Raw genomic sequence first — 24990 nt, 5'->3', positions numbered from 1 at the left:
CCGACAAGACCGACACCAATCTTTCCAATAACTTTCGGTAATAAATGTCATTGGATTCCTTTTTCATATTACATCATTGTATTTTTATAAGTATTTGTATACAATATTAAAAGTAGCATGACTTCATGAAGAATATAGCGAAAGATATGGTCGAGCTTGACGTTCCCATCCTCTAGCCAGGTCAATAGAACTTCTTCTAGCGTACACTCTTTTATATTACGAACTCAGAATTAAAATCGTGACAAAGTGTTCGAGATACTCAGGTGAACAGAATTATAATTTCCCTTTTTGGTTATAAGGTTATTAGATATACAAACAAATCTTAAATAAACATGAAGAACGAACGTATTTTAAACTGTATGTAACTAAATTTACGTAGATGGCTAGATGCCACAACCACAAGTGATCTTATAAGAACACCTAAACTTGTAAAACGCCAAAACAATTTGACCTAAAGAATCATATGTTATTGAAGAGCGGCAAAAACATTATGGTAGTTCAAATATTTGTTTATATATATGGAAACAAATCTTCGTCAGTTTTCGAAAGCTAAAATCATAATTTTTTCTTACAAATAGAGTGTTTAAATACAGTTTTCAAAATAGTCACATCGTATGAGTTACGAGTAGCTGTATCAAGGAGATATTTATCGTGTGGTATTTCATAGATATTTGATAATATGTGGTTTAAATTTATTTTACAAAATAACTAGTGACAAAAACAAGAGAAAAATATATTATTGATATTAGAAAATAATTTGACTTGAGCACGGGAATAAATAAATAAAAAAGAATGATCAAAAGATAAGCAACAAGAATCTGAGAATCTATTACCAGTCACCACCTGTTCTCCTGTTTCTGTTGGATTCCAAACTCTCACTTTCACTGCCCCCTCGTGTCTAGGTCCCACCTTTGTGTTCCACTCAACCCAACAGTGTATCCTCTCTTCTCCCTCCATAAATTAATTTATTTCTAGTCACATTTTCTTATTACCAAACCACAGAAAAAAAACAGAGTAACAAAGAACAGAGTATCCTCTCTTCGAAATTTTGAATTTTATTAGTGTATTTATTATATATGTTTACCGGCGATGCCAACGGCGGTAAACGTGGCGAAGCAATGCTTAACGGCGGAATCATCCTACGCGCTAGAAGAAGCAGTCAAAGTAGCGCGTCGTCGAGGACACTCTCAAACGACGTCGCTTCACGCCGTCTCCGCTTTACTCTCGCTCCCAACCTCCGTCTTACGCGACGCGTGCGCGCGTGTCCGAAACTCTGCTTGCTCTCCTCGTCTCCAGTTCAAAGCTCTTGATCTCTGCCTCAGCGTTTCACTAGACCGGATCCAACCGGGTCAACAACAACAACAACCCGGATCAGATGATCCGCCCGTTTCGAACTCTCTCATGGCTGCTATCAAACGCTCTCAGGCTCACCAGCGCCGTCTCCCTGAGAACTTCAGGATGTACCAAGAGATGATGTCGTCTCAGAACCAGAGCTCGAACTCGCTCTCTTGCGTGAGAGTGGAGCTTCGTCAGCTGATTCTCTCGATCCTGGATGATCCGGTTGTGAGTCGGGTGTTCGGTGAAGCGGGTTTCCGGAGCTCCGAGTTAAAGCTCTCGATTATCAGGCCCTTCCCTCACCTTCTCCGTTACTCATCACGACAACAACAGCCTATGTTCCTATGTAACGTAACCGGAAATTATACCGAACCGGAATTGAACCCGGTTCGATGGGGTTATAACGTACCGAACCGGAATCTCGCGGGAGATTCTGATCACCGGAGGATCAGCGCGGTTTTCACGAGGGACAAAGGGAGGAACCCTCTGCTTGTGGGTGAATCGGCTCACAGTGTCTTAACCGGTTTCTTAAGTTCGCTGGAGAACCGAACCGACGGTTTAAGCACGGTTAGCCTCAGTACAGAAATTTCGGACCAAGTCAACGTCAAGTTCGATAAAACCTACACGGACGCGAGGTTTCGCGAACTGGAGAAGGTGGCTGAGAAAGGTTCAGGACCTGGCTTAGTCTTGAGCTACGGAGACCTGAGGGTTTTCATAGACGGCGATGGGAACGGGTCGGCGGCGAGTTACATCGTGAGTCGTGTTGCTGAGCTGTTACGGAGATCAGGGAGGAGAGTGTGGTTGATCGGAGCGGCGACGAGCAACGACGTTTACGAGAAGATGATGAAGAAGTTTCCGAACATGGAGAAAGATTGGGATCTGCAGTTACTCACCATCACTACAACTACTCTTAGGTCTTGTCTGCCTCACCACAAGTTCAGGTTATTGCTATACCTCTTTCCCACGCGTTTAACTACATCAAACGCATCTTTAATAACGGTTTAAGGATCCGCGCGGGAGTATTTAATTACGTAGAAGTATCTTTGAGACTTAGGTATTTCAGCTAACCATACAGTTAAATTTACAAAAGAAGTATGTATAACTAACTTATTGTATCTTTGACTTTGATTATATGAAAAATAAATGTGTACTCTGGGGCTGACCAGATGCGGTTGATGATATCAATCGTTTGTTTAACCTTTTTCAACGACTATTTTCTTCTATTGAAAAAAAATGACTATTTCTTCTACTAAAACAACAAAATCTTGTTCCAAAACATGACAATAGTCATATTTAAAACAGTTTAATCTGGCTTGTGACCTTTTGTAATAACTTATTGTTATTATTCTAGACTAATTTGTCTACTAAGGCCATCTCCAACCCAACTCCAAAACACTATTTTAGTGTGATTTTGACACAAAAACCTTCTCCAACCCAACACTAAAAATCACACCATTTTAGTGCAACACTATAATTTTACACCAAATTTGGTGTGACACTATTCACCACACTAAAACACTATTCACCCCACTAAAACACTATTCACTTAATTTATTAATAAAATAGACAATTAAATAAATGAAAAATAAAACTATAAATACATATAATATTATAAAATAGCTTTTAGTGTGAAATTTGGTGTTATGGTTGGAGAAAAACTTTTTTTTAGTGCTAAAATTACACTAAAATAGTGTGGTTTTGACACTATAATAGTGTTATGGGTTGGAGATGCTCTAAGAATAACTTCAGATTTCTTGATCTTTGTTGTTCGGTCAAACAATCTATAATAAAATATTGCTAGACAAAAGTTTAATTTTGTGTGTAATTTACATAATATATAATATATGTTAAGAAACAAGAATCTTATTTTCAATAAGAATATCAATCAAGTTAGCTTTTTCTTTAACTCTCTTGTCGTAACTTTTGCTCTTACAATTTCGAAATGATGTTTGATAGAAGCACTACATATTTTTAATGGCAAACACAATGGTTTAACATGTAAAAGAAAAAAACAATGGCATAACTTAAAAAATAGTCAGGGCCGGCTTACAAGGGGGACAAGCGGTGCGACCGCTCCGGGTCCGAACCCGTGTCCCCCCGTGTAATAATAAATAAGGGGTCCAATTTTTTATAAATCTATATTTTTATATATAAAAAAAATTATAAATACAATAAATAAAATTGAAAAGAGCCCAAAATTATTTGATATGTATATAGTTTTATTTTCATTACAAAATATACAAAATATTATTGATTAAATTTTAAAAATATTTTAAACATTATTTCTATATAAATTTTATAGAGTAAAAATTTTTTTTTTGCCCTAGAGCTCCTACCAGTGTTGAGCCGGCCCTGAAAATAGTCATTTGAATGTAGAAGCACGTCACTGATGTACGTTTGACCTCACATTCCACTCTTGCACTAACTTCATGAGTGTATTTGCCTTTTCCTTTTTTTTTTGTACATTTGTCTTCGATGACGTTGACGTGTTATAATTGAATACAGTTTGATGGGATCTTTTGTTCCATTTGGTGGATTCTTCTCAACTCCTTCTGACCTAAAACTACCCTTCTCCGGTTTCAACAAAGAAACCACCGAACCGGTTTCTTCAATATCCGATCAGACCCAATCTATCTTGCCACCTTGGTTGCAGATGACCACAAGAACCGACTTAAACCAAATATCTGGTTCCAAGGTGCGTCTAATTTTTTTCTCTTCTCCTAATTTTGTTAACCTCACATAGTTTTCGTTGGCCACAAGTTTCCATAGTTAACTGCGTTAGTTCACTGTTTAATGTTAATTTCAACTTGTATTTAGATTCCCTCAATGCAGACCACAGAAGGGTTGGAGTCAGTTTGTGGAACTAAGTCGACGATCAGTGCTTCTGCTTCGACCGGTTCAGCTAAATCGATCACGACTGATCTAAATGCGAAGATGTGTCCGGTCACCACAGGATTTGGTCTCAATAATTATTTGGATGACAAAGATGTTGCTCATCCACGATCTTCATCAAGGGATCTCAACGTAGAGAGCTTCAAGATTATATACCAAAGACTAACCGATAGGGTTTCATGGCAAGATGAAGCTGCTAGAGTTATCAGCTCCGCATTGTCACAACCGCCTAGGGTTACCACTAGAAGAGACGTTTGGCTCCATTTGGTTGGCCCTGATACCGTAGGCAAGAGGAGAATGTCGCTTGTGCTTGCTGAGATTATGTACCAAAGTGAGCACAGATTCATGCCCGTTGATCTTGGTGTTACGTGTGATGATGTGATGCGGCAGAGAGGAAAGACAATGGTGGATCATATCTTTGAGGTGTTGTGTAGGAACCCTTTCTGTGTAGTGTTCCTTGAGAACATTGACAAAGCGGACGAGAAGCTTCAGATGAGCTTGTTGAAGGCTATTGAAACGGGAAAGTTTATGGATTCTCATGGGAGAGAAGTCGGAATAGGAAACACCACGTTTGTTATGACGTCATCTTCAGTAGATGATTCTGGAACAATAGCCACTTATTCTGAAGAGAAACTCTTGAGAGCAAAGGGAAGGCAAGTGGAGGTATGGATTGAAACTGTGTCCATGTTACCAAATGTGAGAACGGTTTCTAGGCTTAGATCGGTGAAAAAGAGGAAGATGATAGGCTTGAGGGATACTCAGGACAAGAATGAGATTCTAGAAACGGGAAAGCAGGTGAACAGAACAAGTAATGGAGTTCTTGATCTGAACCTTCCGGCCCAAGAAACCGAAACCGAAGATTGTGAAGACCACTCAAAGCTTTGGTTAGTGAACTTGAAGAAACATGACCGTCTCACTGAGGTTCCTTTTAAGCCTTTCGACTTTGAAGAGTTAGCAGAAAGGATAAAAAAGAGCGTAAAAGAAATTTTTGAAAAGTGCGTGGGATCATCAGATTGTTCGCTGGAAATTGATCCTAAGATCATGGAAAGATTACTAGCGGCTGTTTATTTCTCTGACAGTAGAAAATATATCATCAAAGAGTTGATGGAGAAAGTAATGGCTCGAGTGTTCTTGCATGTTAAAGAAAGGTATGAAATCACTTCTTGTTCGGTAGTAAAACTACTTGGTCGAGATCTTGACGTTTTGGGTGAGGATGAAATGGATTTGTTCCTTGTAAAATCTCAGTAGGATAAAAGGTAGTTGTGAAGTTTATTTGGAAAGTGTATAAGATAAGGTAGAGTTGGTTATAGGTATTATTGTCATTATGTCTTGCTATACTATTAAAATGTGTGTTATGATGTATCATATAGTTGTGAGTGGGTCGACTCGTGTCCTTGTTTGTATGTACAAGTTTCTGTAAATTAATGAGAATTCGGCCAAAAAAAACACAAAATTTTCACGAATTGCCAAAGAAAACCTGTACTCGAGCCTAGCCAAAAAAATCATTTACTTTTGTTAACTTTTTTAGTTTATTAATAAACTTAGGATTGACTTGCCAATTTAGCACGCCGTGAACTCTCAGTTAACACAGTGTTAACTAGACGTTAAATAAAACGACGTCGTTTCATCTCATTTGAAAACGACGTCGTTTTACAGGATTTGAAATTAAAAATAAGTAGACCCCTGGATTCGAACCCAGGTTGGTTGGTCAAATGGCAAGGTCTTTTACCACTGGGCTACTCACACTTTCAATGTACTTACTAACATGTTTACTTTTATTTGATACATATTAAATGTAAAAAATTCTCTAAAAACTTAATAAGATCTTTAAAATTCCAAAAAAAATTAAAAAAATAAAGAAGATTTTTATAAAATTAATTTAGAAATTAAAATTAAAAATAAAATTTTATTTTTCTTTTTAAAAAATAAAAACTCTTCCAAAATTTTCTAAAAACTTAAAAAGATCTTTAAAATTTTATTGAAATTAAAAAATAAAAACTTTATCTTTAATTTTGAAATTAAAATTGAAATTAAAAAATCAAAAAATTTCCAAATATTTCATTTTTAAAAAAAATCCAATTTTTTTAAAAATTATAATAAAATGCAAAAAATTAAAGTTACAATTATCAACTTTTTATGTGTGTATAATTAATTTCAACTTTTAGCAAATGTATTTAAAAAAATTGAAAAGTTTGGAAGATTTTTTATTTTTTGAAAAGAAAAAATAAAATTTTATTTTCTATTTTAATTTCAAAATTAATTTTATAAAAAAATTCTTTATTTTTTCAATTTTTTGGAATTTTAAAGACCTTTTTAAGTTTTTAGAAAATTTTGGAAGAGTTTTTATTTTTTAAAAAGAAAAAGAAAATTTTATTTTTAATTTTAATTTCTAAATTAATTTTATAAAAATCTTCTTTATTTTTTTAATTTTTTTGGAATTTTAAAGATCTTTTTAAGTTTTTAGAAAATTTTGGAAGAGTTTTTATTTTTTAAAAAGAAAAAGAAAGTTTTATTTTTAATTTTAATTTCTAAATTAATTTTATAAAAATCTTCTTTATTTTTTAATTTTTTTGGAATTTTAAAAATCTTATTAAGTTTTTAGAGAATTTTTTATATTTAACATGTATCAAATAAAAATAAACATGTTAGTAAGTACATTGAAAGTGCCAGTAGCCCAGTGGTAAAATACCTTGTCATTTGACCAACCAACCTGGGTTCGATTCTAGGTGTTTACATATTTTTAATTTCAAATCATGTAAAACGACGTTGTTTCATCTCATTTGCAAACGACGTCGTTTTACTTAACGCCAACAATAAACGACGTTAAATATTTCTGTTAAATTTGTTGACGGCGTGCTAAATTGGCAAGTCAGCGAAAACATTGTTTATTAATTCTAAAGTCAATGAAAGTTTGGTGTTTTTTTGGTCAGCCCAAAAGTTCATGTTTTTTTTTGCAATTCGTGCAAAGTTCAGGTTTTTTTTGGCCGAATTCTCGTAAATTAATAGTTGCTTTCATATATGTTTCAAACCAATAGAGCTTTTAAAAATCTCATGGGTTTTCCGTATGTATATTTATTGGTTGGATAAACAAGTATTCAATTCAATGGCAAGAAAGTAGAATCAAAATACTTCAAATCAATCTATCAGCTCTAAAGAAAATCATTTTAGTGACTCCTTTCTGATTCACAATGGCAATATTAGCTTCTCTGAAAATTCAACGTTAATTATTGATAAAGAAAAGAAAGCAAAAAGAGATATTACATGGACCCGATGGATCAGTCTTCCCAAAATCAATGTCATAAAAAAGGCTCGGTGATTGAGTCCACAATCTGATTTAATTTGCTGAGGAGTTTTGGGAAATAATTTAAAAGGCACTAGAGATTGACCCGCACGCCCGTGCGGGTGTTAATTTTTACGGTTTTATAAATTATTTGTTATTTTATCATTAGTGTTATATATTTAAGATGCGTCGTCGTATAACCAATTGTATTCAAAATATTTGGATTGAATCGGGTAATAAGATTATTTTTGGTACAAATATACACTCTTTTCAGATACATTGGTTAATTAAATATTTTTATATTTCTACACATCAAAATCAAAATCATTCAGACCCGAGAGGATCCAACTCAAGCATCATACATAAATTTATAATATCCAAGTGGCGCCTAATTTAAAAATCCAAAAAAATTAATCCCGAAAGAAACAACTTGTACCTCAATGAGTATCCGAATGTCCATACTTAACTGATTTTGCAAATAGATTAAAAAGGAAACTCTTTCTATATATTTGGCAAAAATAAGAAAAATAGAAAGAATTTTTTATTTAATAAAATAGTTATATGAAGTGAAATATTAAGTGATAATAAATGTAATACTTTTTAATTATTTTGATTTAAATTATTATCTTGTTCATATAAACTATGCCTTTGAATTATGTGTTTTGCTATGTAATTTTTCACCAATTGGAACTAAGACAAAAGAAAGTTTTAGTAAAACATATTAAACCAAACTATTAACCATATGCAAAACTCGGTTATCTTACATTTTTATTTTTTTTATAATTGCACAAAGTTAATATTGATTAACTAATAAATAAAAATCTACATTATTACTTTTACGGTAAATATAATTAATGATGTGATATATTGTTAAAGTAATATAATTAATGAAATTACTAAAATAAAACTATACTTATATTTTTATACATTAATATTTGTTTTTCATAATTAGTGTTTTATATTTTAGATATGTCGTAATATAACTAATTGTATTCAAAAGATCCGGATCGAATCAGATAATATGGTTATTTTTGGTACAAATATCCAAACCCGTTTCAAATACATTGGTTATTTAGATATTTTAGGGTCATATACATCAGAACCAAACTCATCCAGACTCAAAAGGATTCAACTCAAAACCTACACATAAATTTATAATATTCAAGGAGTGAGTAATTTTAAAACAAAATAAAACGATACACGAAAGGAACGACTCGTACCTAAGTGGATATTTAGTGTTCATGCCTAACTGATTTTATAAACTAATATAAATGATATTTTTTATGTGTTTTGCTAAATTAAGTGAAACTGAAAGAGTTTTTTTATTTAGTAAGCAATTATATTGAGTGAAAAATTAAGTGACAATGAATGTAATTCATTTTTATTATTTTGATTTAAGTTATGATTTTATTCACTAAACATGTTTTTGAATTATGTTTTTGGCTACGTAATTTTTCACTGATTGAAAAAAAAATGTTATAGTAAAACAAATTAAAACAAACGCTTAACCTTATGCAAAACTCAGTTATTTTACTTTTTTTGATTTTATAATTGACACAAAACTAATATTGATTAACTACTAAATAAAATCTACACTATTATTATTATGGTAATATAATTAATGATGTGAAATATTGTTAAGACAATATAATTAATATGAGTGAAATATGGAAATACAATTAATGTAGTACTGCTATCTTCGTTTCCAAACAATTTTCAGTTATAGTACTATTCATGTTTCCAAACATTACTAAAGTGTACTTCAGTTTTAATAATATAGATATAACATAAAATCATTACCGCTTCAATAGTTTACTATTAAGTTGACCATATAAATAAAGAACCAAGTTTGACCAGAAGGAAACATAGCAAGTCTTCGTCCAAGTTTCTCTTCAAACTTTCTTTACTCATCAGCATTTAGATTACCCAACTTGCTCAGACGCATGATCATGTTTTCTCCTGGAAAGAAAATATGCAGATAATTCAAAGATTATTGGACTGTCGATATGCTTTGAATTCATATGTCAGTCTAATTTGGAAACATATATTTACTGAATTGCTGATCATGATATTATCAACTCAAGATTTAAAACTTCGAAGTTCCTTGAAGGTAATCATTAGTTATGATTCTTCTTTTAAGTTAAAAATTCTAGAGACCATAAATTTAGTTTTTTTCTTTTAATTAAGAGCAATGTATAAATACAATACAGCTGCATTTTCTTATAATTTGATGATCATCTATGAGAGTTAACTTATGTGAACTTTTGTGAGTGCACTATGTTAATCTGTAAATCACATAGAAAGACAGTTTTGATTTAGATCTTGTAATCCATTGGTTTTAAACTATGTGGAATAGTCTTTCTAGTTCGCAAAAAAAAAAAAAGAAGCAAATTTGTGATAATTGGTGTAGGCAAAAACTCGTTAGATACAGAATATCAAATGATGAAATCAGACTAATCCAAATGATCAAATTTGTGATAATTGGTCTAGGCAAAAACTCGTTAGACACAGAAGATCAAATGATGAAATCAGACTAATCCAAATGATCAAAGAACAATGAGGAGTAAGTCAAATAAAATAATATCGAAAGGACTAATCCATTATGTTTTTTTTCTTTTTTTCTTTGAACAAATCCATTATGTTTTGTGTGACTAATATTAAACTAAATAAATAAAGAGGAGAAAAGCTATGTGAGTATTTTCCCTATTTTTCAAAGAGAAAGTTAGTGTTACAAAAAAAAAAGTAAGTGGAAAAAGTGGAATCGGGCGGCCAAGTGAAGACATTCTCTGTCGCCCACCCAAACACCACAAAGAAAAAAAAAAGGCGTGCCTCACTTTATCTCTTTCGTTTTATCTCCACACGCGTCTCCTTGCGTTTGTCTCACTCGCTTTACCCTAATCACTCCACTACAACTTTACTAGAAGACCAAGTCTACTAGAAGACCAAGTTTGATCTCCATATATCAGTAACAAATAATGTAAATTAACTGAACACCAATAAGACGAGGCTATCTATAAGAGCTTAAAACAAAACAAAAAATTGGTATACATTATAGTGAATTCAATATATTAATAAAATTTTATTTTCCTTTTGATCCTAGAATACTTCATGTTTTAAACATTTAAAATTTAGTTTACTTCTACCTTTCTTAATTCTAACTTCCGTTCATAATATTCAATTTTAAAGTACCTAATATCAATTACTCTCTAGTCTCTAGCATTAGAAAATAAAATTTGATTTTGGTTTTTTTGAAGCAGATGAGAGTTGATGTATGTCTTCACTCTTCAAAATGAGAGTAGACTTGTATAAGCCCCACGTACGAATCAAAGCGCGTGCTATAGTGCAAAGACAGTCACACGGGTGTGGAGGGATTACCTGCTAAATCGGTCGATTAGATGAAACTGTGGGTCACTTATTACATCCGCAACTCCATTATCATGTTGTCATGTTATGCTATTTTACTTATTTTAATACATAATTTTTTTGGAGCAAAATTTTAATACATAATTTTTAATATCTTTCTTATATCATGAAAACACAAAAAATTCCCAGGACAAATTTTGGAAATAGTTACTTATTGTATCTTAGGATGTCCTGCCCAAGTGCCCATACATTTTTCTGAGCACACACACGCACACCCATACATATGTAAATTATTACAGTAGATCTGGTCAGACATAATAACATTTAAAGTCCTCTAAAGTTTGAACAAAACTTTGTCCAAAAAAATGCTTAACTATTTTGTAACCGTAAGCCTTTCTTTCCACCTTAACTAAATTCCAAATTTTGTAACCAACATACACCTATTGGGAAATGAAATTTAACAGGATCTTCTGAATTTAGTGGATATGTTAGGTTATTTCCCTTTTAGATTCTTATTATTTTCTGTAATCAAAACAAATTGATTGATTAGCTTAGAAATTTAGTAGGTATAACATACAAAATCAGCAACTTGTTTCAGTCACAAAAAAAAAGACAAATAGTTACATGCATGAACTGTAATCCAGAAACTTATCCCCCAGAAGAAGCTGTAATCTAAAAACAATAAATACATCTTAATGAGACTATTTCTTTAAAAACTTGTGGAATTTCATTCCCCTCAAGGAACTTGCTCTTTTGATCATTATAAAAAGACATTTTGAAAAAATGAATGAGATAGGGAGAGAATCAATCTATTATAATATTTTTTCCCAAAAGCAAAAAAAAAAGAAGAAGACTAAAACAAATTGCGTATAAACAGTCAGCAAAACAGCGACGTCATTACCTTTTGAAAGTTCCCAGTTTTGACTTTTGACCTAAACCATTCCTATAAAAAACAGAACAAAAGGAAAGTACATAAAAACTTATATATATAAATAATTAAAGAAATTGTTCAAAAAAAAAAAAAAAAAAAAAAAAAAAATAATTAAAGAAAAGTAGACCAAGAGAAAGGTAGACGAAAGAAAGAGCGCACCTTCCTCCTCTCCTTCTTCGCAACGAAGCTCTCTCTTTTAAAAGGAGCCTTTACATTTTCTCTACGGTTCCTTCTTCAGAAACCCCAATCACTTCTCCTACTCCATCTCAAAACCTCAAAGTCTAAAACCTTTTCTTCTCTTGTTCCTCCAAAACTCTATCTTCTTCTCTAGGTACGTGACTTCCCTCTTTCCTCCATCATGACTCATGAGTTGATTCTTTTCTCTGTTTTTGCTAATTCTATAACGTTTACCTAATCTCTGAGGCTTTAATCTTTGGTTTTTGATGGCTTTCTTCTTTTCTTTTCTTCTTCCCGAGGTTATTAAAGAAGAAGAAAATCTGTAAATAAAAAGTAGAAACGGTCTTTGGCCTTATTGAGTTTTTCTTCAATTTTGGATATAAAAAATCTTGAAAGTATAAATAATTTTGAAAACATCAAAACTGAAAAATTTGGAATCAAAACTTTATTGTTTGCGTTGGCTCTTCCTCCTCCTTTTGATAGCTATCTTCTTTGTTTCTTGCTCCTCACGGTTCTTGTTTTCACTTTTGAATCTCACAGAAAAGATGTGTGGCTCAGAGAGCAAACTCTGCTCCTCAAGAACCTTAACAGAAGCTGAGTCCATGAGACAGAAATCACAAGAGGGTGTAGCCGCCGCCACGTGTCTTCTTGAACTCGCCGCATGCGATGATCTTCCCTCCTTCAGGAGAGAGATCGAGGAGAACTCGTTGGATATCAACGAACCGGGCTTTTGGTACTGCAGACGGGTCGGGTCGAAGAAGATGGGTTTTCAAGAAAGAACACCTCTCATGGTTGCTGCTATGTACGGAAGCATCGAAGTTCTAACTTACATAATCTCCACTGGAAGATCCGACGTGAACAAAGTTTCCAGCGACGAGAAAGTCACTGCTCTTCACTGTGCTGTTTCCGCCTGTTCTGTCTCTATCGTTCAAGTCATCAGGATCTTGCTTGATGCCTCCGCTTCACCTAATACCCTTGACGGTAACGGGAACAAACCGGTTGATCTTTTGGTCAAAGCTTCCCGGTTTATACCTAACCAGACAAGAAAAGCTGTTGAGATTCTCTTAACCGGAACTCACGGTTTGGTTGGTTTGATGGAAGAGGAGGAAGAGGAGGAAGTGAAGAGTGTTGTGTCTAAGTATCCAGCAGATGCGTCCCTTCCCGACATCAACGAAGGTGTATACGGAACAGACGAGTTTAGGATGTTTAGCTTCAAGGTCAAGCCATGTTCTAGGGCTTACTCGCACGATTGGACCGAGTGTCCCTTCGTTCATCCTGGCGAGAACGCGAGGAGGAGAGATCCGAGGAAGTATCCTTACACGTGCGTCCCTTGTCCCGAGTTTCGTAAAGGGTCTTGTCCTAAAGGAGACTCATGCGAGTATGCTCACGGTGTTTTTGAGTCTTGGCTTCACCCTGGTCAGTACAGGACACGGCTTTGTAAAGACGAGACCGGTTGCGCGAGGAGAGTTTGTTTCTTCGCTCATAGGAGGGATGAGCTGAGACCGGTTAATGCTTCTACTGGTTCGGCTATGGTTTCGCCTCAGTCGCCGATGAGCTCTCCTATGGGTGATAATGGTGTTCCTTTGTCTCCAAGAAACGTTGGTTTATGGCAGAACACACCGCCACCTTTGCAGCTTAACGGTAGTAGATTGAAGTCTAGTTTGAGTGCTAGAGATATGGATGTGGAGATGGAACTTAGGCTCCGTGGTTTCGATGGTCATAGGCTCAATGACTCTGTGATGTCTCCAAGCAGGCACTCTCAGATGAACCATTACCCTTCTTCTCCTGTGAGGCAAGCACCTCCTCAGAGGTTTGAGTCTTCAGCAGCTATGGCAGCTGCGGTGATGAACGCGAGATCATCAGCGTTTGCTAAACGCAGTTTGAGTTTCAAACCGGCTCCGGTAGCAGCTTCTAATGTCTCGGATTGGGGTTCACCTAATGGGAAGGTCGAGTGGGGGATGCAAAGAGAGGAGATGAACAAGATGAGGAGAAGTGTATCCTTTGGGATTAATGGGAATAACAATAACAATGTGTCACATCCTGTGAGGGACTATAGTGATGAGCCAGATGTGTCGTGGGTGAACTCACTGGTGAAAGATAGTGCACAGGAGGGAGCCTTCGGGTTGAATGGTGCAGCAGTTAGAGATGAGTTTAAGCTGCCGTTGTGGGCAGAGCAAATGTACATAGACCATGAGAAGCGGCAGCCTGTGGCATAAGAAGCAGACAGAATCTAACAAATCTTGGCAATAATTTTTTGATTTGTGTTTGACAGCCATATAGCTATCTAGCTACTAGTATATGTTTCCTTATATCCTCTTGTATTTTTTTTAAATGTCATTCTCTTGTCTTTGTGACACTATGTAATGATTGAAAGCAAATAATTGATGAACGAGTTCAAAAAAGGATCTTAGTAGCTTTGTATATGTTGCAATGAGATGAGTGATATAAGTAATGCGTTAGGTGTTTTAATGGTGCTTCTCATGGTTTCTTCTTGTTGTATACATTATTCATCCTCTTGGACATGATCACCCTTTAAGAGAATCTTCTTATGTCCACAAAATTAAGATGAAACAAACTAGTGGTTCAAAGAGGAATGCTTTCCTTGTGCTAATATTTTCAGTCATTGTTCTTCCTTTGTTCCTTCTCGGATGCTATCTGTACAATGAGAAGCAGCGGATTGGCCAGTTTCAAGACAGCCTACAAAAAACATCAGTTCACAATAACAAAGCAAAGAAACTGTCCTTCAATAATTTATTTTGTTTGAGGACCCCATCCCAACTTGTCGTGAAAAACAGGAGTGAAAGTAAAAAAACACTCGGTACTAGATAGCAAATGAAACACAAGTCTACATAGAAGAAGACGAAAACATATAATGGTGATCATCATCTTATGAACTCAACAAGGGCTTATGACAGGAAACCAAAACACAACTATATGGAAAGATCTAAATTCATATTATTACACATCCATCGAAATATTATGACTAGGTCCTAGTCCTGGACTCATCCTCGGCGTCTTCCTCATCAGTCTTGTCACGGGTGCTATGACCTCCTTTGCGTCCTATCTGCTGATATCCTTCAGTTCCTAACTGCTCCTTCCTCGTATTCCCTCCTCGGCTCCTCCCTTTTAACATAAATTTACATAATATCCAACAAATATCAATAACATAAATTTACATAATATCACTTGAAGCATACGCATCCATGGAATGAAAAAAAGATAGATAAGACCTTCAGCGAGATGCTGTTGAGCTTCAAAGCTTTTGCCTCCAGTCCCACCTGGCATAACGGTCTCACCCTTCTTGGCCCTCTCGTCTAGCTGTTTCTTCTCCTGTTGAGACGCCATAGCTCGTTACTTATAACACAAGTAATAAACAAACTTAGCTTCTTGTTTTTGTCACAAAACAAAGCAGATACAACCAACAACAACTAGATGATGATGATGATGATACGAATACTCGAGGAGATCCGTCTATATATAGATGGGCACTGTTTCGGATGTGATATTGCTAGTGTTTCAACGTGGTGATTCAGGAACAATCGGTACGTCATACGTGTGCTCTTCTTTGCTGGTGACATGCCACGTGTCGGACTGAAATAGCTGACGTATGCTTGGAACTTGGAAGTGCCGTGCTGCTTCACCGCGTGTCCTTTGACTATACCACCGGAAGAGGTTGTGTGTTGCACTGAATGGTTATATATTTCAATCTATTTAAAAATGAATATGAAGAAGAATCCTACAATTTTCACAATGTATATACGGTTAATTTAGATGTTGTAACTTGTAACTCCTTCACTCAATTCATGCCTTATAGTTAGGTGTATAATTTGCTGGTGAAGAGTCATTGACATTAGGTGGTCCATGCATAGTGTTTGTTATTCTTTGATTTGAGACTAGATTGAACCACCGAAAAAGTCTTCCACTCCTTGATGGCAACAACTATGAATATTAAAAACCTCCATCTACAGATAAGCATCGGAACAACTTCTGACAATAAAACATAAGCATCAAACTAGATCTTCTTTGACTGCAAATCTGCAATCTATGTATTGCAACATGTAAAATACATTCTAAAATTTAAAATAATGATGAACAATGGAAGAAAAATTTATAGTACATGAGAAACGCAAAACCTTGGAGGCTTTCTACTAGGTATTATCAGGCCCGGCTCATGTTTTTTACAGACCCTGTGCATAAGCACCTTGTGCACATGCCAAGGGCCGGCACTGGGTATTAGGTAGGACACCTAGAATGAACTCAAAAGCCAAAACCATTAAAGAAGTTAAGTATGCTATATTGTAACTCACAAAAGTAGTTAACCACTAGGCTATAAATATGATTTTTGTAGAAGTTATCAATAGTAACAAAATAATGTTTGAATCTCGATTTGCCAGTTTGGTACTACAAGATGACAACATCATACCAAATTTATAAGAAAAAAAACGTGTAAAGACTCGTATGTCTTTAGAAAAGCACACTCAAAATTCAGTTTTGTGATACTGATATTGTCTTCATTCCACAAGTTTGTTCTTAAAAAGAAGTAATCACAGAAATCAATTAGAATTTCTGGTACAAGTTTTATATATGGCTATGAATGTTTATATTCAGTGAAAATGTGAGGAAACAAAGTTTTGTTTTTGGGGTCAAATGAGGAACCAATGTATATGTAACCAATTGTAATCGGTCACGCGATTGAATAACCAATGGTAGATTTTCTCTTTGCTTCTTTTCAGCTTCTCTCCGAGGTCTTCACATGAAACCTCACTTTCTGATTCAGGCATAAAGTTGGGCTACACTGAAGGATAGCTGTGCCCCTCAGTTTTGACCATCACATTGATTTTTTTTGGCATTCTCTATTGAATTATGTGTGTACATGTCTTACCAACTATCCAATCGTCAAGCTCTGGTTTACATGTGGCATATATATTTGATTAACTGATTGTTTTGTGAATGTGAATTTAGTTTGTTTCAAACAGTTATCTTGTCATTATTTAGTCAATTTCAAAGGTGAACATGTTCTTCTTGTATGTTCTAGTATATTTTAAGTTGTATTGGCTAACCAAAAAGTAAACTCTAAATGTTAAATTGGTTTGTCAAGTCAAAAAAGGCCGTCCCGAGACTGAACCTTAGGAAAGAAGTTATATTCATATATGACGAGGTAAAGTCAACTGCTCCCCAATTATATACACACAATACATTAATACATACACATTTACGTATGGTATGATGTCTCAGCTCAAATCGAGATGGTGTTCCTCTTTCCTAAAGAAAATTAATACAATACAATTTTTCTAGGTATACAAAAAAAAAATCATTCTTCTTATTTCGTTATGCGTTTTAAGATCATACTAGATTTCCACCCGCACAACCGTGCGGGTATATATTTTCATATTTATATATATAGATATTTGTTTTACATAATTATTATATATTTTTAATGTTACTCACATATTTAAATGTTTGTATAATTATGCCAAATATAATAATTTTATAGTTTTCATGCTATAAATTAAAATCATCACATATATATGTTGCTTATTATATATTATCTTATTGAATTTGCGTTTGATTACTAACTAAAATTTTTAATGCATGAAACAACATATATGAAAACAATTTTGTATTTAATTTATTATAATCATGATCCATAATTCAAACCGCTAGATTTTTTTAGTAATTTTTTAATGTTTATTAATTTTATATAATAAATTACTGTATATTAAAAAGTTTAAGATAAGTTAAATTTTTATACATGTATTATATAGTTTACTAATATTAACCCGTTCTACCAAGATATTATATTTTTAGCATAAATATTTTATATTTATGAAAATAAAATATGTTAACTTATCAATTTAAAATAATTTTATCATATTTTGGTCAATATAACATTTTTATTTTAAAATGATAGATATTATTATAAAATCGATAAAATAGGATATAATTTATTCTTTTAGTAACATTTCATTACTAATTACGAAATTAGTTGAAAATATTTATATTCAATTTATGACAATTAAGATCTTATTATAATCTTTTTCAAGATATTCGTTAGAATTTGTTTTTTAAAATTAAAAGATATTATGATTAAAGTAGTTAAAAATATTATGTATATTAGCATTAGTGATATACATTTAATATAAAATTTAAATGATGGTCCAAATAAAAATATCACTCATCAAAAAATCATGATTTTTATTTTATTAGAAAACAAATTTGAAAAAAATTAAAATAAAAATAAATATTTATTTCTAACAAAATCTTTAAAAATTATTAGTAAATGTATTTGTGAAATTAATTAATTTCATTTTATTTAAATTTTAGTTTATAAACCAAAACTATATTCAATTATAATTTCTAATTATATTTTATGATAATTTAAATTAAAACTAACTAATTTTTGAAAGTAAATTTAAAAAGATTCTAAGAAGATTTTAAAAAGATTTTGTTAGAACATTTTAAATATAATCATTTGTATTTCAAATAAAAAGATAAAGATATTAAAAGATATAATAATGAACTTATGTAAAATATGATATTTTTTAGAAATGGTCCAAACTAAAAAAATCACACATGAAAAAAAATCATGACTTATGTTTTAATATATAAGATATACGGAGTGATTAACGAATTTTGAATATATCTTAGAGCATTTTCAATGAGAGTCTCCTAGAGAGTTTCTCAACAATAAAAAAAATTACAAAGAGTGAGAAGATATCTCACTCATTTTACATGTCATTCTATAATTGAGTTAGCTTTTTATTTCACTTGAAATAAATAATTAAATAGTTAAATAAATATTAGTATTATATATAGATTGATACTCTTGAGAATATCTAAAAGTTGGTGAATGTTCTTAAGCCCAAAAACTAAGCTTCAGTTAAAAATATATATTAAACTTCTATAAATGGATAGCTTTTCTAGAAAGGAATATGTTCCAAGTCTATTTTTCTTATTCGAGTCTATTCATCACTTGTATTCACGAATACATTCAGGGTTTGACTGGTGACCATTCGGGAATCAAGAGGAACGAATAAAAAAGAAATGTGTACGGGAACAAAATATCAGGAATGAAAAAGAACGGTTGTTCTTTATCAAATTTAATAAGGAATAATTTTGTTCTCAAATTCTCTACAAAAAATGGAATGAAAGGGAATGAGAGGGAATTATTATTCTTTGTAAATGGTGATTTTTTTATGAACGTTAAGAAATGCATTATTCCTCACCGTTCCCTGGTCACCATTCATACCCTCAATCTGGGAGCCATTTACTTATTGACATCAACATTTAATTATGATTCATACTAATATTGACTTGAAAGTTCATGATTTTTAAGCTAATTAGCAATGAATACAAAATCTTATTAAAATGCACACATTGTTAATTAAAATTTACGAAGACCAGATTTGACTAGTTCCCGAATTCTTCGTACTAATCCCTTTTTTTGAAAAAAAAAACTTTCGTATTTTGTATATTTATTATATATATATTTTTTATCATTTGTTGCCAAAACAAGATTTTGAAGCTAATATAGTACTTGTGTTTGGTAATCAATATATAGTACTTTTTCTAGCGTGTAAACTAAATTTTGTTTTTTTTTGTCAACTAGTAAATACATTCAGTTTCTCAGACTCAGAATTCAAGAGCATTTTAAAAAATGTATACCATCGGGTACGAACATTTGCAGCCGAAGCATGTATGTTGTGCGTTCAGTTCAATTACTAAAATAAATGGCGTGAATGACTTTCTTTAATTAATTAAACTATAGTTAACATAACCAAAGATATAATCAATTGATCAGACGCTAAGAATCGTACATTTCGGAACACTCGTAATTAAGATAATTAACTACATAATTTAGATGAAAAATCAAAATTAGTTTCAAACACAATTTAGTGGACGGTAGATCAACATTCAAAGCTTAAAGATTTTCACGTGATAACCGGGTCCAACTAGAAATTCAACTATACAAAATCTCGTTATGGCAACATATAATAAAGCATCTTACCGAATAAAGATAAAACATAAGAAAAATATGATGGAGATAGGCACTGCAATTTTGGCACCGACGGGACTTTGACTAAACTACAAGAAATAGAGAGAGAGACTTGGTCACGTAGGTGTTAATTAGCATGCAGAAAGAGAAATAATCGTCGTTGACCGTTGACCAAAACTTGGTCATATATATACAAAATCTAAAACCGCCAACTATTTCGCTAATTCACAAGGTCCTTGCCTTCTCTGACGTAAACAACAAGCAGTACATTAATTAAAACGCAACCCTATTTTTACTTCTTTTTTTATATGCAAGTCTCTAAGAATCCGACCAAGCAAACAAATCGAGAGAAGAAGAAACTCACCGAAGATTATACCATGTCTAGGTCAGTGATCATGGCTCCGGAGTCTCCGGTTTACTTTCCATCTCCACTTGTTTTTTCTCCGACGTCGGTCAAAACGCCGCCGTCTTCTCCTCGTTGGACACCACCGAAGAAGATTATGGTAGCGTGTCCTCCAAGGAAGCCTAAAGAGACGACTTCGAGTTCTGATTCTAACACGGCTTTGAAAAGAAAGCGACCACCGATGCTTGACCTAAAGCTGCCTCCGGCGGTTGCACCGTGGTGTAGTACGACGGCGAAGACGCCGGGAAAAGCGGATGAGGTTATTGAAGCGGAAGAAGATGGAGTTTACTCCGTTTACTGCAAGAGAGGAAGACGCGGACCAATGGAAGATAGATATGTCGCGGCGGTTGATCCTGGCGAGAGAGTTCGCAAGAAGGCTTTCTTCGGCGTTTTCGACGGTCACGGCGGATCCAAAGCGGCGGAGTTCGCGGCGATGAATCTCGGCAACAACATTGAGGCGGCGATGGAGGCAGTGAGATCGGGAGAAGAAGGTTACTCGGTTGAGAGAGCGATACGAGACGGTTACATCAAAACGGACGAGGAGTTCTTGAAAGAAGGCTCGAGGGGCGGCGCGTGTTGTGTAACCGCTCTGATATCGGAAGGCGAACTTGCGGTTTCAAACGCCGGAGATTGCCGGGCGGTTATAAGCCGCGGTGGAGTTGCGGAGGCTCTAACTACCGATCACATTCCTTCTCAAGCAAAAGAGTTCAAAAGGATTGAAGCATCGGTGAGTTTTATATAACATTCTGAAAATATATACATTATCCATTATTAAAAGGTTATATATTATCAAATCAAAAAGTTGGAATTTAATTTTTATATATTATCGAACTAGGTGTTTTAATTATATTTTCAGATTTTGGATAATTCTTACTATTATTAATTTTAATCAATTATCTAATCAAATAAATTAAAATTTCGTTTTTATTTTTTAATTTAGTTATACATTTTATTCATTAAGAGTATAAATGATATTAACCACTATAATTTTCAACGTGAAAGCATGATTTCAAAAATTTACTTGACAAATAATAGTATAGAAGATATAGATCTATGAAATTGCTGAATGGATGAAAGAAAAAGTGAATTCACATAAAATATGAACGGTTAAAATCTCCAAAGTAATACTATCATTCTACCATTCCGCAATTCCAATGATGTATTAGTCCGGTTTAGTTTGATTGGTTCGGTTTACCTTTGTGTTTGTGTAGGGTGGTTATGTTGACTGCTGCAACGGCGTGTGGAGAATTCAAGGAACATTAGCCGTCTCACGAGGAATTGGAGACCGGTATCTCAAGGAGTGGGTAATAGCTGAACCGGAAACAAGAACATTACGGATTGAACCGGAATTTGAGTTCTTGATCTTAGCATCTGACGGCCTCTGGGATAAGGTAAGCATAAATCAAAATGAGCCAAGATTCTTTTTGTAGTCTACGGTTTGAATGTTGAACCAGATTTTCGCGGACATTATAGGTAACGAACCAGGAGGCGGTTGATGTGGTTCGGCCGTTCTGCGTAGGCGTGGAGAATCCAAAGACACTTTCTGCTTGCAAGAAACTAGCCGAGTTATCGTGTAAGAGAGGGTGTTTGGATGATATTAGTCTAATCATAATTCAGCTACAACAGTTTGTGGCATGATTCATTAATATAGTATTAAGTTAAACTTGATTAAAACGATTAAGTCTTATGTGACAATTTTGTTCGTTAATTCACATGTAAATATAATTTTCAAACACAATTAGTTGATATTTTCTTACTTGGTGATATCAAGATTTATGTGTCTTTAGCTTACGATCTCTTTCCATCTAACCCTTTTGATTATTGACAATTTGTAATGTGTTAAATGTTCGGTGAATTATCATTCCAGTCTTCTATTGAGTACGTACGTGACACAAACGAGAGGATCAAATGATGACTTTATGCTAATTCACAAAAAGGAAATGCACGATATTTTATACAAGAAAAAGGATCTTACCGGAATGTGAAAAAGAAGAATGTTGATTACTTTCTCTCGATCGTCTTCTTAATTTCTCAGTTTGGTTTACTTCAAGTTGATTTCTCGTTCGATGTTTGCAGGAATGGGAAAGAGAAACGTAAACAAGATCACACACACAATTTGTTAATCCGGACTTCGTTTCCTACTGTCCGGGGAGGGAGCTTCGCCCTCAACGATTCACTAGATTCAATATAAAGTTCCGGTAACAGATACACCGTTGTAATCTTAACTAGTCGGAGAAGATACAACGTAGTTACCTCCGAAATACACCACCGGTAATCGGATCCTTCTATGCAACGTCGCCGGAGCAACTCTTTCTCCAGTCTCCGAACGATCGCAACAGGTAGAACTCTCTCTTGATGAATCTCTCTCTCCGTGAATCGCTTTTCTCTCATCTCTCTGTTTTAATCCAGTGAATCAGTTATGGCCGTTAGGTTTTTATATCAACCTCTTCACAGTCAGCAGCACGAGACGAGTCTTTTGTCATCACGTGACCTTCTTATCGCGCGTATGGGCTTCATCATGACACACACTCAAGCCCACTGCTTTACGGCCCAGTGAATGAAGTCAGAAGCTACTACGGTAAAGTCCACAAATCTCCACCTCTTTTGACTTCAGACACACCGACGAGACCCTGTGGCCGTTGCCTCCATTCTATCAGTCTGTCACAGCTGAGCTCAAAACCTTAAACTTCATATGTTTTAACCTTCAATCAGCTTCTATGTATCCTCTCCTGACACATTATGGAACAAACTTGTTCCTTTTCCAAAGAACCTCTTCCCTCGAAACAACTCCACCTTAATCAAGTGTCCTCAAAAAACCCGTTTGATAACACCTCCTTCTGACGCTTCAAGAAAACACTTCCAGAGATCCTCAACGGTCTCTATCTCTGCTCAATCGGGTAAACTCCTCTCCTCAAAACAATCCTTCCCTTGGAGACGCGCCGTGGAGTCCCCCGGAGCTTTTCGCTACTCAGGCGATGTTAAGAATCTCACAGCAGAGCTCAAACTTCGTGCCAGGTAAGCACTTAGTAAGAAAGACTGCCGGATTCTTAGACGTATGAATCTTTGCTAGGTTGATGATTCGTTTAGCCATTATATCCCGGATGAAATTGAACTGAGTATCCATGTGTTTAATTCTCTCATGGTGCACAGCATTCTTTGACAGTGCGATTGCACTCTGTGAGTCACAGTGTATCCTTACACTGTCCTGCTTATAGCCTAACTCAGTAACAAAGTTCCTTAACCAAATAGCCTCCTTAACTGCTAGAGTTAACGCCATATATTCAGCCTCGGTAGTAGACAGAGCTACCACAGATTGCAACCCTGACTTCCATGATACAGTGTTCCCACCAACTTGAAAAACAATTCATGAGACTGACCTTCTCTTATCAAGATCTGCAGAATAGTCTGAATCCGAGAACCCTTCAACTCTAAACTCTGTAGCTTTCTTAAAGTTCAAACACTTCTCATATGTTCCTGCCACGTATCTTAGAACCCACTTGACAGCTTCCCAATGATCTCTGCTGGGATGTGGCATGAATCGGCTGATTAACCCGACTGCAAATCCTAAGTCTGGTCGTGACCCAACCATAGCGTACATTAGACTGCCCACAGCACTTGCGTATGGCACATCCTTCATGTGTTCATACTCCTCATCCCTCTCTTTAGGATGTAAGCTTTTCAACTTGAAATGTGACGCAGTAGGTGTCACAACAGATCTAGCTTCAAACATTCCAAACGTCTTGAGCACTTTCTCTAGATATTTTGCTTGTGACAACTTCAACACTCCTTGTTTCCTGTCTCGCGTAATATCCATGCCAAGAATTCTAGATGCTCTTCCCAGATCTTTTATCTCAAACTCTGAGCTCAAACTATCCTTTAACTCTTGAATTGCTGATTTACTTCCAGACGCGATGAGCATATCATCGACATACAGCAATAAGTAGATAGCTTTATTCGAGCTCACATCCTTCATGTAGACACACGAATCATAATTGCTTCTGGTAAACTTCTGCTTCATCATGAACCCGTCAAACTTCAAATTCCATTGACGAGGTGATTGCTTAAGGCCGTATAACGATTTTTTCAACAAACAAACCTTATCCTCATCACCTTTCCTTATGAACCCCTCTGGCTGCTCCATTAGTATGCGCTCATCTAGATCACCATGAAGAAATGCTGTTTTTACATCCATTTGTTCCAGTTCATAATCAAAGTTAACCACCAGAGACAGGATAAGACGAATAGACACATGCTTAACCACCGGCGAGAATATCTCATTATAGTCTATCCCCTCTTTCTGTGAATAACCTTTTGCCACTACTCTACCTTTGAACCTTGGTGCTTCAACTCCTGGAATACCAGGTTTTAATTTGAAAATCCATCGACACCCTACAGGCTTGTGCCCTTTAGGTCTCTCAATAAGAACCCATGTTCCATTCTTCTCAAGTGACACGAACTCTTCTTTAGCAGCATCATTCCAAAACTTCCTCTCTTTTGTCTTCATTGCTTCAGCATACGTTTTAGGTTCCTCAACCTCTAGCTCTTCCGCAACATTCAATGCATATGCAACCAAGTTTGCATCATCAAACCTTGATGGTGGCCTGATGTTCTTA

At 34.6% G+C, this 24990-nt stretch overlaps 4 protein-coding genes across 6 annotated transcripts; 3 read left to right on the top strand and 1 right to left on the bottom strand.

Annotated features, from left to right (window-relative positions):
* The first annotated feature begins 296 nt into the window (after positions 1–296).
* Positions 297–7274, top strand: LOC103866977 (protein SMAX1-LIKE 8). Of its 3 annotated transcripts, none has more exons than XR_004457979.1 (4): positions 297–2276; positions 3841–4030; positions 4168–5647; positions 7226–7274. XR_004457979.1 is itself a non-coding variant. In XM_009144994.3 (3 exons), the coding sequence occupies exons 1-3, from the start codon at positions 1090–1092 to the stop codon at positions 5473–5475; spliced, it is 2700 nt and encodes an 899-aa protein (XP_009143242.2). In that variant the 5' UTR covers positions 297–1089; the 3' UTR covers positions 5476–5680. The 3 variants fall into 3 exon arrangements, 1 of the variants encoding a protein (XP_009143242.2); XR_004457978.1 differs by having other exon boundaries at positions 4153–5647; XM_009144994.3 differs by lacking the exon at positions 7226–7274 and having other exon boundaries at positions 4153–5680.
* Positions 7275–10114: 2840 nt separating this feature from the next.
* LOC103866976 (zinc finger CCCH domain-containing protein 29) lies at positions 10115–14452 on the top strand. Its single transcript, XM_009144993.3, has 2 exons — positions 10115–12132; positions 12519–14452. Exon 2 carries the CDS (start codon positions 12524–12526, stop codon positions 14192–14194), a length of 1671 nt encoding a protein of 556 aa, XP_009143241.1. The 5' UTR covers positions 10115–12132; positions 12519–12523; the 3' UTR covers positions 14195–14452.
* A 324-nt stretch (positions 14453–14776) lies between these two features.
* Positions 14777–15431, bottom strand: LOC103866975 (late seed maturation protein P8B6). The gene is made up of 2 exons (XM_009144992.3): positions 15209–15431; positions 14777–15101 (listed from the first exon to the last, which is right to left on the bottom strand). The coding sequence occupies exons 1-2, from the start codon at positions 15321–15323 to the stop codon at positions 14962–14964; spliced, it is 255 nt and encodes an 84-aa protein (XP_009143240.1). The 5' UTR covers positions 15324–15431; the 3' UTR covers positions 14777–14961.
* A 2967-nt stretch (positions 15432–18398) lies between these two features.
* On the top strand, positions 18399–22366 carry LOC103866973 (probable protein phosphatase 2C 30). The gene is made up of 3 exons (XM_033291040.1): positions 18399–21104; positions 21589–21768; positions 21851–22366. The coding sequence occupies exons 1-3, from the start codon at positions 20283–20285 to the stop codon at positions 22013–22015; spliced, it is 1167 nt and encodes a 388-aa protein (XP_033146931.1). The 5' UTR covers positions 18399–20282; the 3' UTR covers positions 22016–22366.
* The last annotated feature ends 2624 nt before the right edge of the window (positions 22367–24990 follow it).

The sequence above is a fragment of the Brassica rapa genome, chromosome A05 (genome assembly GCF_000309985.2).
Source record: "Brassica rapa cultivar Chiifu-401-42 chromosome A05, CAAS_Brap_v3.01, whole genome shotgun sequence".
In the NCBI taxonomy this organism is placed as follows: Eukaryota; Viridiplantae; Streptophyta; class Magnoliopsida; order Brassicales; family Brassicaceae; genus Brassica; species Brassica rapa.
Note: the sequence above shows the minus strand (reverse complement) of the source record. Positions and strands in the feature narration are given on the sequence as shown.